General features: G+C 37.8%; 3 protein-coding genes across 3 annotated transcripts; all 3 read left to right on the top strand.

Moving 5' to 3' along the window:
* The first annotated feature begins 303 nt into the window (after window positions 1–303).
* On the top strand, window positions 304–4,081 carry LOC125210425 (amino acid permease 6-like). Its single transcript, XM_048109984.1, has 7 exons — window positions 304–350; window positions 466–558; window positions 1,834–2,058; window positions 2,124–2,217; window positions 2,605–2,849; window positions 3,028–3,292; window positions 3,566–4,081. The coding sequence occupies exons 2-7, from the start codon at window positions 471–473 to the stop codon at window positions 4,053–4,055; spliced, it is 1,407 nt and encodes a 468-aa protein (XP_047965941.1). The 5' UTR covers window positions 304–350; window positions 466–470; the 3' UTR covers window positions 4,056–4,081.
* Window positions 4,082–5,147: 1,066 nt separating this feature from the next.
* Window positions 5,148–12,155, top strand: LOC125215157 (aspartate--tRNA ligase, chloroplastic/mitochondrial). The gene is made up of 15 exons (XM_048116487.1): window positions 5,148–5,583; window positions 6,080–6,223; window positions 6,569–6,678; window positions 7,341–7,452; window positions 7,575–7,646; window positions 8,467–8,558; window positions 8,884–9,004; window positions 9,575–9,697; window positions 9,841–10,036; window positions 10,122–10,309; window positions 10,424–10,495; window positions 10,598–10,696; window positions 10,767–10,847; window positions 11,394–11,451; window positions 11,766–12,155. The coding sequence occupies exons 1-15, from the start codon at window positions 5,224–5,226 to the stop codon at window positions 11,924–11,926; spliced, it is 1,989 nt and encodes a 662-aa protein (XP_047972444.1). The 5' UTR covers window positions 5,148–5,223; the 3' UTR covers window positions 11,927–12,155.
* Window positions 12,156–15,871: 3,716 nt separating this feature from the next.
* On the top strand, window positions 15,872–16,456 carry LOC125209221 (agamous-like MADS-box protein AGL62). Its single transcript, XM_048108824.1, has one exon. It carries the CDS (start codon window positions 15,872–15,874, stop codon window positions 16,454–16,456), a length of 585 nt encoding a protein of 194 aa, XP_047964781.1.
* Window positions 16,457–19,609: the final 3,153 nt, after the last annotated feature.

Here is a 19,609-nt window from a genome sequence, read left to right as displayed (position 1 = left end):
GATAATTAAAGTGGTCTAGGAATCAAACTGATAAATTTCTCCTAAATTTTAGTAAAAAATTAGAGTTAGACCGAGTATATCATAAAAAAAATAACTAACTAACCGTAAGGAAAATCGCAATGCCATATATCACGCATCTAAGATCTACTCATATCCAACAATAAAGATAAGCTTAATTAGACTCCATGATTCATCTATTTATGCTCAAAATCTAGCTTTCTTTTTCACTCTTCAGAGAGCTAAAAAAAGAACCTAACCCATATTTAAGCCACATTTAGACTATACTTCCTTTTTATCTTTCATTTTCTTTTAATTCTAGTGCTGCAACAAATCTCAGAGTGCAAAATCTTGTGAGTCTCACAGTCAATTAATATTCATTCTTTTCGAATTTTTTTGCTTTTATGTCCATTGATGGTTCTTTTATAGTATTTCAATTGTAATCTCCCACTTACTGGATATTTGTAGAATCGATGAGCAAGGCTGACAGTTTGAACGTCGAATCACTAGAGGGATATGATGCATCCATGTTCGATGATGATGGCCGTCCAAAAAGAACTGGTAAATTTTACTCCTATTTAGAATGTGTTTGATAACATGGAATTAAGTGTTATATATGAAATTGAAGCTTTATGTTCCAAAATTTACTGTTTGGTACCACAATATCACTTGAATTTTGAATTAAAATTCAATTACAAATCACCCCAGTTATACAACTTGAAATCCATAACCAAAATAAATATGTGAAATCTCAAATAATTGTAAAATTGAGTACATCACAAAACTGCACACACAAAACACATAGTGCACGTACATAATGATTTTTTAAAAAAATCAACTTTTTTACACAAGTATTAGCAAGATAAAAGTGAGATTAAAAGAAATGACACTACCTATAACTACATTTATCGAATAAATTTATTCACTTACAGGATTTTTAGTTGAATCCCCAACCCCAAGAGCCACTCAAACCTCGACCCGATGAGGCATCTGGAAATAGGGGTGGGTAGGTACGGTATACCTTACCGAAACCACCATACCGTATACCTTACCGTAAATACGGTATGCGAAAAAGTCATACCTTTACCTTACCAAAGTTTTCGGTATACCGAACTTCGATATACCTTATTTTCGGTATGACGAATTTCCATACCAATACCGTATCTCATTTTCGGTATACCGTACCGAAGTTCGGTATACCTTACTTTTACAGTATACCTGACTTTCAACATCAATTAAAATAAAAAATTAAAGTTTCTAGAATATTATTTATATTTTATAATTTTAAAAATAAATTAAATATAATGTATTCATAATTATATTTATATTTTATGATAGATTTTATAATTTAAAAATATATAAAATATATTTTTATATATAATTGTGTTTATATTTTTGTGGTATATACCTTAGTTTACGGTATATACCTTAATTTACGGTATATACCGAATTTCGGTATGCAGCGGTATACCGCGGTATTTGAAAATTCATACCGTTACCTTACCGGAATCTTTCGGTAAGGTATCATACCGTACCGAAAGTCACGGTATACCGAAAATTCGGTATTTTCGGTATTTTTTCGATACGATAAGGCCGGTATTTCGGTATTTCGGTATTTTTCCCCAGCCCTATCTGGAAATATGTAAATTAGGTACTTAACAGCCCGCTAAGTGAGAGTCCACCCCTTAGGCCCATATTGCGCCTGACAAGCGTGACTCAAACTTGTTCATTGGGACAAATCTATCTCTCATGAACCCGTTATGCCATGCGGGCAATGAAGATTTTTTGTTTCCATTATCTACACTAGCTAATGGGATTTTGTTTCTGCAAGAACAGGAACAGTATGGTCAACAGGGGCCCACATAATAACAGCAGTTATTGGGTCGGGCGTATTAACACTAGCATGGGCCATTGCTCAAATGGGCTGGATTGCTGGGCCTATCGCCCTCATCGTTTTCTCACTCGTCACTCTATTCACCTCATACTTGCTCGCTGATTGTTACCGTGCCGCTGATGGCACCCGAAATTATATCTACAAAGACGCTGTCAAAAACTATCTAGGTAAAAAAAATCCACTAGCTTGATTTTACATTCTCATATGCCCTAACAATAATCAATTGATGCAGGAGGAATCAAATATAAGTTTTGCGGAATAGTCCAATATAGCTATCTTTTCGGTGTGACAATTGGATATTCAATCACAACCGCTATCAGCATGGTGTAAGTTTACAACCTTTTCCTTTCCCTATAGGTAAACATTTATGTCGGGTGTATGTAGGGCTGGCCGACATTTTTCTGTTGGTAATCATGATTATCGACGGATTTTCGTGGTTTACAACTAGAAAATTTTGTCAGTAAATTCATTGGTGGTGATCATGATCGCGTATCCAATATTCAATGCAACTATCTTTTGCTAACGGAAATCTGTTGTAACATTAACTTGCTGTAACTCTACACTTTTGTAATATTTCCGTCGGTAATCTGTTGGTTGATTTACTGGCTGACATTTTCCGACAAATTTTCACAGTTTACTAACGGAAAGATCGTCGGTAATTTTTCATTGTTTGTAGTTCCTCTCTTTCTATGAATTAACCAATGCTTTTGTAGGGCGATGAAGAAAGCAATATGCTTCCACAAACACGGACACAACCACGACTGCACGTTGTCAAACAATCCTTTCATCATACTGTTCGGATTGATAGAAATAGTTCTCAGCCAAGTCCCCAACTTCCACGAGCTAGCGTTTCTCTCATACATCGCGGCCATCATGTCGTTTGGCTATGCCACCATCGGTCTTGGCCTCTCCATCGCCAAGGTTGCGGAAGGGAGGCACGTCACCACCAGCATCACAGGCAAGGAGAATAAGGGCTAAATGTCCCCCTCAACATATTTTATTTATACCATTTCGTTCTTCATTTTTTAAAATTTCATAAATTTCCTACATGCTTGCCTCATCTCAAATTATAAAAATTTCTTTATATAAACATATTTGCCCTTTCTGAATTGAATTCCCGGCTCCGTCTCTCATAGGCAAACCCATTGGCAAAGACTACTCCGTCGAGGAAAAGATGTGGAGCTGCTTCGCTGCGATCGGGAACATCGCATTCGCCTATGCCTTTGCCGTCGTCCTAATCGAGATCCAAGACACTATCCGGTCAGGCAGCTTGACGGAGAGCAAGGTGATGAAACGTGCCTCCACTGCAGGGATCATGATCTCAACGATTTTCTACTTGTCGTGCGGCTTGCTAGGGTACGCTGCATTCGGCAGCGACGCGCCAGGGAACTTCTTGACCGGGTACGCACTACAAAAAAAGTTTTTAAGAACACAAAAATAGAGACACAATTACTTCCATTATATAAATTTGAAAAATAATCACAATTTAATTCGCAAAAGAAAGTTTCCAAATGAGGATAAATTATCTTAATCTTCCATTTGCGTCCCATATTGACACCACGAATAAAGCTGCTTTTTGAAGTGTTGTGGTACGTTTAGAAAAAAAATAGCACTATTGTCCTTAATTAATTGTATTAAAATATGTCCTTATAACCGCTATTTTTCTTATTCTAGTTACGGCTTCTACGAACCGTACTGGCTGGTCTTCGCGGCGAACTTATTCATCGCCATCCATCTCTTCGGGGCGTACCAAGTGTTTTGCCAGCCCATCTTCGCGGCGGTGGAGGCGTGGTGCGGGCGGGTATGGCCGGGGAACAAGTTACTGAGCAAGGAGTACAAGTGGTGGAAGCTAAGGCTGAGCCCATTCCGGGTGGTGTGGCGGAGCTCGTACGTTGTGTTCACGACGTTCGTGGCGATGATGTTGCCGTTTTTCAATGATTTCGTGGGGCTCCTCGGCGCGATATCGTTCTGGCCGCTCGCGGTGTTCTTCCCTATCGAGATGTACATAGTTAGAACCGGGGTCTCTCGGTCGTCGTGTCGGGGGCTTTTCTTGCAGGGCCTCAGCGGCTTCTGCCTCGTCGCGTCATTGCTCGCGGCGGCAGGATCTGTGAGAGGGCTCATTCACTCCCTCGGAACGTTCAAGCCACTGCAGTCGCGATCTTGATCGTTAATTAGTTTGGTCAGCGTTATATACATGTAGAGATCTTAAGTTGTGTTTTAGAAGAGTTTGATTTGATGCAACCGTTGATTATGTATATCTATTAATGCTAGGTGTGTGCATAGGGCTAAGTTGTCATTTCGGCTCATGAATATTTGTTACTGGTATAGTGGTATTTATCGTGATACTCGCAAAATCAACCCCCATTACTGTTAATTAGGTTGGACCAATCCAAGCACATTCCTGGTTAGGCTCAATTATCTTGAGGCTTGACTCGGCTTGGCCCATGTCTGGAGCAAACGAATTGAGTTGTGTTTTCTTAAAGATCTGGTCCGAGCCAAGCCATTTGGTAAGTAGGTCGGGTGAAATGCGAAGATATGTGAAAAAAAAAGAGAGATTGCATTTATAGCTACTCTCTCTGTCTCAAGATAGTTGATTCACACTTTTTTGTTTGTCTCAAGACAGTTGAATCATTTCTTTTTTAGTAAAAATTTTATTCCGTTGCTTTACTCTATTTTCATCTCTCTTAATTTTTTTTCTCTTCACTTTAACATTTAATAAATCAATTCCTTAATGTCGTGCAAAAAAAAAATGCCCCAACTACCTTAGGATGGAGGGAATATTTAATTTTAATATTGTAAATGTTACATTATATAAGTGTGTGAGTCATGTTTATTTTTATGTAAATAAGTTTAGTACATAGGATAAAAAATAGGTTATCCAAAGTTCACCACTATTACTCTAAACTCTTCTATGTATTCCTCAAGAAACCTCACTCGGTTGAGTAGTTAACAATTTCACTTGTTTTAATTGGACAATATGTTTTTTGGAATTTTTCTACTACTAAACTCCGATTAAAGCGTTCAAAATATCGATGTGAAATTCTTTCGAATAAGATGTTCGTGAGCCTGGCACAATGATCGGAGCTCAAGTCTCACCAATTATTTAATCCAAAACCCAACAAATCTATACGAAAAATTAGCAAAAATATAATCGTCGCAACATCGCCAACCAACAAAAATATCAATTTTTAGGAGAATTTGATTGCAACAGAATTTTAACCCAAAGAACCAAAAGTTAAGCTCCATGTACAACTACAATCAACACAAGTGAGTCAAATTTCTAAGAAAAGATAAGACTTGCACCAATTTCAGAATTTGGGCCTCACGCCGTCATGTCCGCCCTTCTCCGCTCCTTCCCCGCCGTCGCCCTCCGCGCAAAGTCCTCCCTTCCGCTCCTACTCCTCACCATCCCAAAATTGAATCCCTCCAAGCTCCTCCACAGGCGCCTCCACTCATCCATTTATGCTTCCGCTTCCGAAACTCTCAGTGTTGCCAGCACCAAACCGCCGCCCTCTCCCGCTGCCGAGACCAACGCCAGCTCCCTTGAATGGGTCAGACGCACTGATTTCTGCGGCGAATTGGGGGAACCGGACGTAGGCAAACGGGTTCGCCTTTGTGGCTGGGTGGCGCTCCACCGTATTCACGGCGGTCTCACATTCGTCACCCTTCGCGACCACACCGGAATCGTGCAGGTAATTTTTTTCCGGATTTTCCCATTTTTGGAGCATCGCACAAGATTTGGGCTTTGCATCTTGCAAATCACAGTATCACATGAAGTTAACAGAATGGTAATTATATGTGGAAATTTTGTGCCGAATTTGATAACCAGTCCCATTTCACATTCATGATTTTTGTTCCAAAAGTTTAATGATTTGATCACACATAATCAAAAAAATTGAGCCTTCAAAGTTTCTTTCCTTCTGAGATGTCAAAATTGTTGCAAAATTTGTACTCCACATGATATGCTCATAGGAATTTACTACTACATGACTTTGTAGTCGTAATTCATTCCCTAGCCTAGCTATTGTCTAGTTTCTGCTATGCAGCTCATGTTGCATCAATGCTGTTAATGCAATTTTCAATGCAGATTGTGATTACAGACTATAATTTTCAAAGTTCCAAAATGTATCTGTTATTGCTCCATCTCCATCTCCATCTCTCTCTTTACTTATATCCGTTGATGGACAGGTTACTACTCTTCCAGATGATTTCCCTGAGGCTCATGCAGTTGTCAATGATTTGAGGCTTGAGTATGTAATTTCAGTGGAAGGGGTTATCCGGCAGCGGCCAATTGAGTCTATAAATAAAAAGATGAAAACGGGCTTCATAGAGGTGAGTTCTGGCCATTAGATTTTTTTTTTCATTGAGCACTAGAAGTTGGCAATAGTTTGTTCACCAAACCGCTTTAGCCAGTTTTTCTGTCAAATATTTGTCTTGACTTTGAGAGTTTCTCGTGTAGTTATACATTTTTCTTGCTCTAAAATTTCAAAACCGTTGTGTTTGTTCTTGGTTGATTAAGCAAATGAAGATCAAGATGATTGCTTCTCTGATAGTTACTATATGCATGTGTATATGGAGAATAAGGCTTCTAACAAATGTTATTGGGAGAAAAAAAAAAAAAAAAGAATGTAAAACTTTTATGATATCTCAATGGTTTTTAGTGATTTTCAATTCCAGGTTGCTGCTGAGCATGTCCAAGTGTTGAATGCAGTGAGATTAAAGTTGCCCTTTTTGGTTACTACTGCTGATGAGGCAAAAGAATCAGCAAAAGAGGAAATCAGATTGAGGTAACCCGTTTTCCATGATCTCCACTAGTATGGGGTGTTATAAATTATAATTGTAGCAACCCCTCTAGTAATTCACTGCCCTTCTTCCAAACGTTTTATTTTCTATGAACAAATTATGTACTACTCCCTCCGTCCAAAAAAAATAGAAAAAGTTGTAAATGACACGGGTTTTAATGCATAATTGATAAAGTATGAGAGAGGGAGGGAAAATGTGGTGGAAGTAGGGTTAGTGGATTGTAGGGTCCATATTTAGAATGATGTGTACGGTTAGTATTGGTTTAAAACTTTCCATTTTGAGAATTAGTCTAATTTTGGTGGACGGCCCAAAATGGTAAAACTTGTCTACTTTTTGTGGACGAGGGGGTACTAAATAACGATTTCAACTGTCAATTATCTATGTCCAATGTCCAGAATTTGTGCACTGCCTGATGTCTTAGAATGAAGGTTTATGTATGAGTTGAGAAGAAAAACAATCCTATCTGCTGCATTGATAACGAATTGACTTTACTTTTGGTTTGGAGGAAGGGTTCAAGGGGTTGGGGGTGTTTGAACCAACTTAGCAATAGTTAAGACTGCAAATTCTTCAGTTGAATTGTTGATATATCTGAAGAATTCAAGTTCTATTAATATGTTCACATACTCATAAAAAGCTCCAATATCAGATACCGATATCTAGACCTACGGCGGCCTCAAATGCATTCCAATATAATGTTGCGGCATAAAGTGGTTAAACTCATTCGACGATACCTTGAGGATGTCCATGGTTTCATTGAGGTATTTACTTTGGTATTCAGTCTGTCTGAATCTGTGATTAAAGCATATCAGAGCTTTTCGATATTTATTACTATAATCCTTGTGTTGATCTTGATCCTGACTTTTTAATTGTTGTAAGGTAGATCGAGACTCCAATTCTGTCTAGATCTACACCGGAAGGTGCGAGGGATTATTTAGTGCCTTCAAGAGTACAGGTATCTTTGACTATTTTTAAATAGAGATATACTGCCTCAATATAGTTTTCATCCTTTGGTATTTCATCAACCTGCTAATATAGTGGGGGCAAGTAGTGAAACTGTAAGAAGTTACGCCAAGTCTTACTGACTGACATTTTTTTGGAGGTAATAAAGGGGAAAGATATCTTGAATTTCAGCATAACGTATGCTTCATCCATCTCAAACTTTGTTGATTGTTAGGAACTTATTAGCCCATTAAACTATACTGTGTATTATTGGAATTATTTTCTCATTTTTCATCTTAAATATACTGAATGTATTATATTCTGAGTCTATGACAAATGGTGCCTTATCGCGTTTGATTATATAGAAAAGTATAACATTTCCTTGTGGCAGTTGATACAGCACATTGAGTTGGTTACATGAATGTTTTTGTAACAAGTCAGTTAATACAGAACATTGGGTTGGTTACATGAATAATTCATAACAAGTCAGTTGATACAGCACATTGAGTTGGTTACATGAATGTTTTTGTAACAAGTCAGTTAATACAGAATATTGAGTTGATTACATGAATAATTCGTAACAAGTCAGTTGATACAGCACATTGAGTCGGTTACATGAATGTTTTCGTAACAAGTCAGTTGATGCAGCACATTGAGTTGGTTATATGAATGTTTTCGTAACAAGTCAGTTGATGCAGCTCATTGAGTTGGTTACATGAATGTTTTTGTAACAAGTCAATTTTTGAACTTTTTCCTTCATATAGCCATTGATTGAATGATTTTCTTCAAAACATAAAGATCTGATGCTTATTCCCATAATCTCTTCTATGAAGCCCGGTACATTTTATGCTTTGCCACAAAGTCCACAACTCTTCAAGCAGATGCTAATGGTCTCTGGTTTTGATAGATACTATCAAATAGCAAGGTACTTCAATAACCTGATAGGATAAGAAACTGCTTTTGCCTTTTTTGTTTTCGTGTATCTGTCTAACCCAAATCAGTTCTAATACACGTTTCCCCTTTGAGCATGTCATTTATGATGAAGGCATTTACATGTCTTAAATAGTAAAATATCCCTTGTTGCTTTGTAGTTCTTGTGAATATGGATTGGTGTTCCAGAATATGAACAACCATAAAAAAATTTTCTTACTTCACAAATAACACTCCACATTATGCAGGCCTTCGTTGTTCTGTATTGACACTTATGATGTGAACAATATTCAGATTTACTTCTGTTTCTTGCCATGCAGATGTTTCAGGGATGAGGATCTAAGAGCAGACAGGCAGCCCGAATTTACACAGCTTGACATTGAAATAGCATTCACTCCTCTGGAGGATATGCTGAAACTGAATGAAGATTTGATTAGAAAGGTTCTCTGACTTGCGTTGCATTCCATAACTTTTAATCAGTTGAGTACTAATGTTCATGATGAAAGTTTGACATGTGATAGTATATTTTGGAAATGTACATCTTTGTCAATGCTGGGAAACATAATAGGTTGATAGGCTAGCTTGAGGGAACCCAGATTCTCAACTATATGATGTCATTGCCTTATGTTGTGTAATTGGGCTATAAATCAGTTATCCAACCATGAAAGAATGTCAGATTTATTCTAGGTGTTAGACATGTGGTCTCAAGCAAGCATGTAATTAATTTTTGGTTATTCTTTATTGGATCTTCTAGAGCTCCACACTTGTGATGCAAACAGTCACTTGTTAACCCTTAAACTAGCTTAAAAAATATGGTCTCATGAATCTGATAATCTTTTTCTTCCATACAAGTCTTCACATCAGTACTCTTGAATAGATAATCTTGTATTGGAAATGTACTTTTACCTTGGCAACTGCTGTTTCAAGCTTTAGCTTATTTGGTAGGCCAAGTGGATTAAACTCTTTTATCCAATTATATGGAGTCTGTAATGACTATTTTATTAATTGCAGGTTTTTCTTGATATCAAAGGAGTTGAACTACCTAGCCCTTTCCCAAGAATGACATATGCTGAAGCTACAAGCAGATTTGGTTCAGACAGGCCCGATATTCGTTTTGATCTTGAACTGAAAGATGTAACCTTCTGTTGACACGCCTCAGTGCTTTGTTTTCATGTAAATAGGATCATAAAGGAGATCAATCTATATATGAGAATGGAGCTTGACCAGTTGTTCACCTTACTCTAGCTGATTTTGGTGAAATCTTGTTCAACCTTCAGGTATCGGAAGTGTTCAGGAATTCTTGCTTCAAGGTTTTTGCAGATACCTTGTCAAGTGACGGCATCATTAAAGCAATATGCATTCCTTCAGGAAGCCAGAAGTATTCAAACAGTGCTCTTAAAAAGGGTGATATTTATGATGAAGCTATTAAATCTGGAGCGAAGGGACTGCCATTCTTAAAGGTCTCAAGTCATGGTAATAACACATCTTAACAAGATACTAGCTAGCATTACTTGGTGAAAATGTTTCCATTGCCATCATAATATAATGTTTAATGCAGGTGGACTTGAAGGGATTCCCGCACTGGTGTCGAGTTTGGGCAAAACCGAACAAGATCTCTTACTGAAGATACTATCTGCTAGTCCCGGTGATCTCATTCTGTTTGCCGTAGGTAACAATGCATCAGTTAATAAAACCTTGGACCGACTAAGGCTTTACGTAGCACATGAGTTGGGATTGATTGATCATGTAAGTTGTTGAGGTCAATTTTATCCTAAAGTACGAACTACATTACCTTACTGCAGAATTTATTATGGCAGTTTTTATTCTGACATTTATGTTGTTTATCTATGTGTTTGCTAGTCAAGGCACTCGATCCTCTGGGTAACTGATTTTCCAATGTTCGAGTGGAATGATTCTGAAGAAAGACTTGAGGTTTGTACAATTTTTATATTTGCTTGACTGAAAGGTTAACGGTGCTCATTCTAAGATACATGTTTATAATTTCTGACCTTTCTATGTTTGACCACTTTGTAGGCCTTGCATCATCCTTTTACAGCTCCTCATCCTGAGGACATGAAAGACCTTGCCTCTGCCCGAGCCTTAGCGTATGACATGGTTTACAATGGGGTCGAGGTAACATAAATCCTTGTATTCCTATACGTTAAGCAGTTTCAATCGCCTGAGAGCCTATGTTTTTTGATAGATTGGTGGGGGGAGTTTGAGAATTTACAAGCGTGAAGTCCAACAGAAGGTTTTGGAAATAGTTGGCATTTCTTCTGAACAGGTAAATAGATCCTATTGCTCCCAACCAATCATACATTAGAGAATGACTTCATTTCTTAAGCCCGCATAAAACCATCTCAACTCTAACTAAGTTGGGTTATGACTGGATTCAAGGCCAATGTGTATTGTATTATGTACTTCTCTTTTGATAATTTTATAAATGTGGAATTGTTTTATAGTTATAGCTAGTTATGGTGGATAGTGGATACATTTGTAATGTATCAAGTTGAGCAAATCAGAACTTCCACGCAAGTTTGAACGTTCCAAATGAGAGAAAGTGGTTAGGTTCTTTCTAGAATATCGATAGATCATATACAGTATGTTGAAGGATAACTCCAGCATCCTTTAGTTCGAAGCTACATAGATCAACTGTTCCAACATCCAGTTCAAAGTAGTTGGTCCCCTTTTCTTCAATAGCAATAACAGTTAGGAAAGTGAAGAAATTGAATTATATAAATACAGATGTCTGAATAACTTGAGGCTGTGTAGTGCTTTCATCTAGGTCCATAATCATAAAATTCATCCTTTTTTTGTTGATGTTGTGCAGGCTGAAAACAAGTTTGGGTATCTTTTGGAGGCTCTGGATATGGGTGCTCCCCCTCATGGTACGGAATGCTGAACTAAAAATTGGTTACAATGTGTAAATGAAAATTATAGTAACAGAAGCAAAGTAGCGGAGACTTGGCTTAGTGAGATTTTCAACTTGTTTATTAGATGAGTTGGATTTGATGGCTGATCCCTTTGCATTTTCAATTCAAATCCTAATGTTTCTGTGCAGTTTCCATCTTTCTCTGCTGTTTGGTTGTATAACTGTCCAGATTCAAATATGGTCGTTGAAGACAATGTCTATATTTGGAGTTCATTCTATGCAAATGCTGTATCGTCTTGTTTTTAGATCTAAACTTGAGAGTTTTCACAGGAGGAATTGCTTTCGGGTTGGATAGACTGGTGATGCTATTGAGTGGGGCTAGTTCCATCAGGGAGGTCATAGCGTTCCCAAAGACGTCAACTGCCGGATGTGCTCTCACTCATGCACCCTCCGTTGTCGATTCACAACAGCTGAAGGATCTGGCTTTGTAGACAACCTTAAATTATTGCAAGGCTTCTTCAACCTTTACGGATAAATGGAGGGTAATGGAGGGTAGCATTTCTCCCTCTTGTAGTAGAATTATTTGGTGATGCTCATTGATTTTGCACACCATCTTTTAATGTATTGCCCCAATAAATGCAGGCCTAATTTTGCTGGGATATATGTTTTTGGTTGGATGATATATTGAAACGGTACTGATATATATTGAGTTTTATTCGACGATGAAGCATAACTTAGTTGATAGGCATAAATTGAGTTTCGTTTGAAGATGAAGCGCATAACTTAGTTGGTAATGTTAAACAAGTAAACAAATCACACTATCACACCATTATGTGGTTTCACATTCTACTATCTCTTTCCACTCATTTTCCAAACCCTTCCGAACTCAAAATGAAATTTCTAATGGCGGATGTAGGGAATATACAAAAGTAGGATACACATTTCACTAACTTTTTCAACTTACTTTTTTTTTTACATTTCTAAAAATCCACGTCAAATCAACTTGTGAAAATAAATGGTGGATGAAGGAAGTACTACAAACTACTCCCTATTTCCTTGAGTTGGGGATCGCTTATTACAGTCAAGTTAGGGGTAGAAGTGGGGTAGAAGTGGTTCATTTTAGTTCTCGTAGGTCTTACGTTAATTCTAGATATTGTTATATTCAATTTTTTGTTTAATTTACAAACAAGATAGTTTGGATATTTTATATTTTCTCTGTCCCTAATAATTCATCACCATTTGACTCGACAAGGGTTTTAAAAAATATAATAAAAAGTGAGTTGAAAAAGTTGGTGGCACGTGAGTTCTACTTTTATATATTAATTTTATAATAAAACGTGAGTGTGAATGAGTTAGTGGAATGTAGGGTAGGTGACAAATTTTTAGGGACGGACGAAAAAGAAAATAGGTGACAAATTTTCAGGGACGGAGGGAATATAATTTATTTTTTGCGCGCCCCAATGAAGCCTACATAAATAGGCCTCATTTACGAGAGAGACGATCGTAATTATTTCATTTTGAAGTTATGGCTCCTAAAATATTTTTAGAGAGGTTTTTTCGGAGGGCCGCTTGTGTTCAAGAAGGGGGTGATGGCGGTGCAACTAGTGTTAAGAAGGGGTCGCGGTGGTGGTGCAGCTGGTTTTCAAGAAGGGGTTGCGGTGGTGCTAAGCAAAAATCATACTCCCTCCGTCTCACGTTACTTGAGGCGTTTCTTTTCGGCACAGGATTTAAGAAAGTTGTGAGTGAATTAAATAAAAAGAGAGAATAAAGCAAGAGAGAGGGTAAGGTAAAAAAAAAGAATAAAAATAAATGTGATTGGACGTTTTATTTTTAGCCAAAAAGAAAAATGACTTAAGTAACTTGAGATAATCCAAAATGGAATACAATCCAAGTAATTTAATTTGGGATAGAAAGAGTATCAATTAAAAGCCTAAGCGTATTAAATCCTATTTATAGCCGCGGTAGGATATCTCTAGAAACTAACACGAAGAACTAGAATACTTTGCAGATTTTCTACAATAAACTATTACTACTATCAAGTACTACCAAAAAACTACTACCTTCGTCTTTTAAAATTTGTCTCATTTTGATCCGACATTGGTTTTAAGAAATGTAATGGAAAGTAAATTGAAAAAGTTACTATTGTGGGTCCTATTTTTATATATTAGTTTTATAATAAAATATGAGTAGCAATGAGTTAGTGGAATATGTGGTCCACTACAAAAAATGATAAAAAGTGAAATGAGACAAATTTTGGGTTCGGGGACGGACGAAAATGGAAAAATGGGACAAATTTTTCAGGGGCGGATGTAGTAGAATACTTAGAAGCTTCTAGATAATTGTATCACTGTCCAGATAGTCTCAGGTGAACAAACACTTCCCCAACATTGTTTTGTGAACGACTAATTAGGTGCATTTCCACTAATAACATCAATCCAATTTCCTTCAATTCATTAAAAATGAAGAAATATTGTCTGGGACACTGCAGAATTCTGGCGTAGATGAGACGTACGCAACAGTTGTAAAGATGTGGCTCAACAAGTTCATTGTAGTCGTAGGAGAGTGGATCGAGCTCGTCAAAGAACGACCGGTGGATTGTGATACGGCAGAATTCTGGCGCGGACCGGAGAAGAACAACCTTCATATTAATGTTGACGCCTATCAAGATCAAACATATGCAGGGACGGATCCAGAAATAGGAATTTGTGGGATCGGATACGGTAAAGAATATTGATAGGGTATTCTGATTTCAGTGTTTCCTCTTCATCGTCATCCTAGTCAAACCTCCTATTAAAGTAATTAAACTATGACTATGATTATTATTACTACCGTTGTGAACTCTCATTTTCATACTCAAATTTAACGTCAAAATACGTGATTTGAGAATTGCTAGCCTCAAACAACATTTATCATTCTTACTTCGTTTACAACATTTATTCAAATTAGCACTCAATTAATGACCATATATCCATACATTAATTTATACCCTCTCCTTAGTATCCACATTTTTTATATTGCTGTATATTGCAATTAGTAAAGTTTAATAAGCGATATAAAACACAATAGGAGTTGTTATAACATGATTAAGATTATGGATATTGTCCCTAATATAAAAAAATTTAGTTGAAATTTAGTATTTTCCATAAATATAAATTTATTCACAAAAATCAGGAACTTATACAGTGTAATAAATTTCCCACAATTTTAAACATCATTCAAGAGTATTATTCTCATGTAATCCATATTTATTGTTATATGCTATGCTTTATACTCCCTCCGTCCCATAGTAGATGTTAACACTTTCTCTTTTAGTTTGTCCCACAAAAGATGTCACATTTTTTTTTTTGGAAAAAGTTTCCTCTCACATCAATTATAAAATTATATTTTCTCCCACCATTTAACACACAAAACAACATCCCCTAAAATCTAGTGTCATCTCCCAAGTGTGCCATCTTCTTTGGGACGGAGGTAGTAAAATTAGTTAGTTGGATTTCTAATACTCAACATAGTTATTGATATTATTAAATTAATGTATTATATAAAATTAATTCTTTTGATTTATTATTTATGTATTTGAAATTATTGAAAAAATAAACAAAATATACTTAAAATATTATAATTATAAATATAATAATACTAACGTACACGTTGTACATTTCATTTCACACCATTATATCTATAGAGGAATGATATGCTACATACCTTATGTGAGCACCACTCTCGTTTGCGCACGTTTAACGCTGTTCGTTTCGATTTATATTCTAATTTTAATCTAATACATTTTTTAATGTTATTAAAATTTTAATTTTACGAAATTCATAAAAATCAAAGGTCGATTTGCTCATTTTCTCTATAATTTTAAATAAATTAATAAAATAACAAATCAAGCTTTGATTTTATAAATTTTGTGAAATTAAAAATTTGAACAACTTTTGAAAAATGCATTAAAATCAAACTAAATATATAAATCGAAACAAATGTGCGTGAAACGAGAGTGATTCATGTACGTAGTATATCATATACTACATCCGGTACATAAATCAATCTATTACGTAGTTTTAAAACAACAACTAGTAACGACTATATTAATAATAAGATGCAGATTAAGGAGAAACTAATTAAAATAAGAAGCACTTTATAAATCGTTGGCCATTCGAATTTCCACATAAACCTAATTAAATCCTTCAGGTTAGAAACGTAATTAATTTAAACGTTAACAAAAAAACAAGTCTAAAATGGAGCAAATTAAGCAAGCGTGTAGAAGGTGAGAATCCACTGCATTAATTCCTCCAATATTTGCTACAATTTTCGCATTAAATCAATCATAGATTACAAAGATCCTCCAATTTTGCCGTAATTAAACCTTAATTAAACCCCTCACTTTCTTTAATCCTCCTACAAAAACCAACCATCATTTGTAGAGAGAAATTAGAGAGATGGCGATGATGAGAGAGAGCAGCGGCGCCGGGAAGAAGAAGACGATGCAGGGGCGGAAGAAGATCGAGATCAAAAAGATCGAGTGCTTGAGCAGCCGACAAGTCACCTTCTCGAAGCGGCGCTCGGGGCTGTTCAAGAAGGCCAGCGAGCTCTGCGTGCTGAGCGGCGCCGAGATCGCCATCATCGTCCACTCCCTCGGCAAGCGCCTCTTCTCCTTCGGCCACCCCTCCGCCGACGCCGTCGTCGATCGATACCTCGGCGGCGGCAATAGCGACGCTGCGGAGGTGGACACCAGGGAATTTAACCGCCACTACTCGGACGTGTCGAGGAAGGTGGAGGCGGAGAAGAAGCGGAGGGACGTGATCGAGGAGGAGAAGAGGGCGGAGGGAGATGTGTTGTGGTGGGATGAGGATGTGGAGGGGGTTGAATTGGATGAGCTGGAGCAGTACGCGGCGGCGCTGGAGGATTTGCTGAGGAATGTCGAGCTTAGGGCTAACGATCTCGTGATTTCGCACTCGCTGCCCAGGGTGATGAACCCTAGCGCGGAGGGGCTGTTTGGGGAAGAGAATAAGTTGGGGGAGTAGTTTCGATTTCGAGAACTGCGTTGTAATTCCTTATCAAGGGTTTGGGTATGGCCAGTTTTGATTGAACAATTAATTTTTTTTAAGGAATTTGTTTTAATTTGTTGATGCTTTTGTTTTCATAGTTTCTTCATGCAAGTATTAATGTAATGAATTAATGTTTGGACACGAATCCCCCCCCCCCCTCTCATTTATGTTAAAATGATGAGAGTGTGAAATTAAGACAGATTAATGAATTCAAAATACTACACTAATTATTAATTTAAGGATAGTATTACTCATGTAGGAGTATGTTCCAAGTTTCTAACTAAATAGGTCACTGTTCCTTATTCATCAATCCGTACTCTAATCTAATTAGCAGTAGGAGAAAATCAACTCAACACAACCTATAAATTAACGCTCTCTCTTCAATCTTAATTTCATTGCACTTCACCCACCCACGCACACACACACATCTCTGAACTCCGTTGGAACGCGAGACCGGGCCGTTCGAAGCGACCACGGCTGCCACCGCGAGATTTTATGTAATTTTATTTTGTGTGTTAAGTGGAGAGAGTAAACTAAGAAAGAGAATAAAGTAGAGATAAACGTGTTTCCATTTTTGGTAATGGGTCATATTGGATGGGACAAACTAAAAAGAAAAGTATGTCATATTCATTGAGAGAATGAAGTAGCAGATATTTATTTAATGGAATACTATACTATGTACAGTGGAGAAAAAAAAAGTAAGAGATGTAAAGTGACAGAGATGAAGAGAGAATAAAGTAAGGAAGAAGATAAAGAACGTAAGACGGAGAGTGTTTTGCTTTTTGACAAATATGAAAATGATTCTATTATGATGGTGTTAGAAAGTAATCTCACATCAATCCAAGATCGTTGGATGAAGAGTGATGAAATCAAAGGCCAAGAATGGCTCGGAGGATTCAATTAGTTAAGCAGCTGGAGTGAGCTGCGGTTCTAACTAACTGAGCTTGGGCTCTTGAGAGAGTTGTTGAAATTGGAGGAGCAGTATAAAGAGAATATAGTTGCACTTCATCAATTCAGTTTTTCAGTTAGTTCTTCAAGAAAAGAGAGTCTCCAAAAATACTTCACTTGATTAGTTCTTGGTTTAGAATTAGATTAGAGGTGTTGAGTCTTTGGAGTGTGTTCTTGATTGATTGTAAAGCTATGCAGATATCTCAAATATAGTGAATCATTTTATCTTGCCCGTGGATGTAGATCGTAAGATTGAACCACGTAAAATCCCCTGTGTCATTTTCTTGTTCGTTGCTTTCTTGATGATTTCAATCTCCTCATTCTATAACAAGTGGTGCCGTCTGTGGGAATCGGGAGGAAGATTGATCGATTTGTGCTCAATTCCCAGTGTGTGATCTTCGCACACCAAGTGTTTGAAGAAATGTCTACTACAAGATTTGAAACTGAAAAGTTCTCAGGCAAGAACGACTTCGGGTTATGGCGCATCAAGATGCGCGCATTGTTAGTGCAGCAAGGTCTTGGAGATGCTATCAAGGCCGACGCTAGAAAGGGGAAAGAAGAAGGTGATCCTGATGAGAAGGCTCTTGCCAAGAAGGAAGAGATGAATGAAAAGGCTCATAGTGCGATCATTCTGTGCTTGGCCGACAACGTGTTGAGAGAAGTGTCTATGGAAACGACTGCAACGGGAGTATGGCAGAAACTTGAATCTCTCTACATGACAAAGTCGTTGGCCAACAGATTATTCATGAAACAGAGGCTCTACTCGCTCAAGATTCATGAAGATAGAAGTCTTACTGAGCAGCTAGATGAGTTCAACAAGGTTGTGGATGATTTAGAAAACATTGATGTGAAACTTGAGGATGAAGATAAAGCCATCATTCTCCTCAGTGCCCTGCCTAAGACCTTTGATCATCTAAGGGATGCCATGTTGTATGGCAGAGAGAAGACTATTACTTTGGAGGAGGTGCAGTGTGCTCTCAAATCCAAGGAACTGAGAAAGTCCAATACATGCCAAGAAGCAGGGAGTCAGGCCTTGAATGTGAAGGGATTCAAAGGCAAGAAGAAGAAGTTCAGTCAAAATCAAAAGCCCCAAAATCAGAAGCAAAATGATGGTTCAGGGAAAGAAACTAGAAGCTGTCATTATTGCAAGAAACCAGGGCATCTTAAGAAAGATTGCTACTTGTAGGGATCAGATCACTCGGGATTCGCTAATTACCGGGACCTCTTTATTGATTGGTCTCTGAGATGGCTAATCTCAGAAATTACAAGCCAAATACAACAATAGCTACAAGGTAGCAAGATTACAAATACACTAAGTACAGTGAGTACAAATCAGGAACCCTAGCTACTAGCCAAGTCTTCAACCAGGCTGGACTCCACAAGCTTGATCCGATTAAGCACCTGCACACTAAGTAGAAGTATTAGTAATCTAACACAAGATCCTTGCGGATCTAAACTGAAATAGCAACAAAGGTTCAGAAGATTTAGGATATGGCTCAGGTCGCACACACACGACTTCACAGGGCCAAGGAGCTCCTCAATCTTCACCAACAAGTCTCAAGGGAGCACCGCGAAGTAACCAAACCCTAACCCTAGGGATACTCCGACTGCTACTACACAAGAGACCACCTGAGTCACACAAAACTCACAACACTCTCAGAGCACTTCTCTGCAACACAAGAACTCTCAAGGAAAACCTCCAACCTCTCAAGAATCCAACGAAGAAGTTGGACAAACCCTAAATCTGAGAAGGAATGCTCAAACACTCACACACTCAGAAGCTAAACCGAGGAGTCTGTCTAGAACCGAGAAACCAAGGTGGAAACAGAAGATCGGAGAAGATAGCCGGCGAACGGCGCCGGAATCTTAGAGAGAGAGAAGAGAGAAGTAGTAGCAGCCCACAAGAGAGAGAAAGAGAAGTCAGAATCGAATAATCCAGAATGTGATGAGTCTCAAGACTCATAACAAACACACACCTAGATCCAACGGCCAACATCCATGATCTCTGTGAGATAGCCACGTGGCAGCCATCGGAGCATCCCTCTAAGTTATTGGGCCAAACCAACATGGGTCACCAATAAACACTTGGGCCTCTGAATTAAATCGGCCCAGCCAACTTAATCAAGCCCAATCACAATTAGAGTCCACTATACTTCACATACTCCACCTTGGACTAAATTG

The sequence above is a fragment of the Salvia hispanica genome, chromosome 3, assembly GCF_023119035.1.
Source record: "Salvia hispanica cultivar TCC Black 2014 chromosome 3, UniMelb_Shisp_WGS_1.0, whole genome shotgun sequence".
NCBI classification, from domain to species: domain Eukaryota; kingdom Viridiplantae; phylum Streptophyta; class Magnoliopsida; order Lamiales; family Lamiaceae; genus Salvia; species Salvia hispanica.
This window is presented reverse-complemented; position numbering and strand designations above follow the sequence as displayed.

Excerpts from the sequence above, each read along its gene's own strand:
- LOC125209221 (XM_048108824.1), top strand. The coding sequence starts at position 15,872 with ATGGCGATGATGAGAGAGAGCAGCGGCGCCGGGAAGAAGAAGACGATG.
- LOC125210425 (XM_048109984.1), top strand. The coding sequence starts at position 471 with ATGAGCAAGGCTGACAGTTTGAACGTCGAATCACTAGAGGGATATGAT. Across the intron at positions 2,059-2,123 it reads CGCTGTCAAAAACTATCTAG|GAGGAATCAAATATAAGTTT; the intron begins GTAAAAAAAATC and ends CAATTGATGCAG. Across the intron at positions 2,850-3,027 it reads CGTCACCACCAGCATCACAG|GCAAACCCATTGGCAAAGAC; the intron begins GCAAGGAGAATA and ends CGTCTCTCATAG.
- LOC125215157 (XM_048116487.1), top strand. The coding sequence starts at position 5,224 with ATGTCCGCCCTTCTCCGCTCCTTCCCCGCCGTCGCCCTCCGCGCAAAG. Across the intron at positions 10,310-10,423 it reads AGTTGGGATTGATTGATCAT|TCAAGGCACTCGATCCTCTG; the intron begins GTAAGTTGTTGA and ends TGTGTTTGCTAG. Across the intron at positions 10,848-11,393 it reads TTGGCATTTCTTCTGAACAG|GCTGAAAACAAGTTTGGGTA; the intron begins GTAAATAGATCC and ends GATGTTGTGCAG.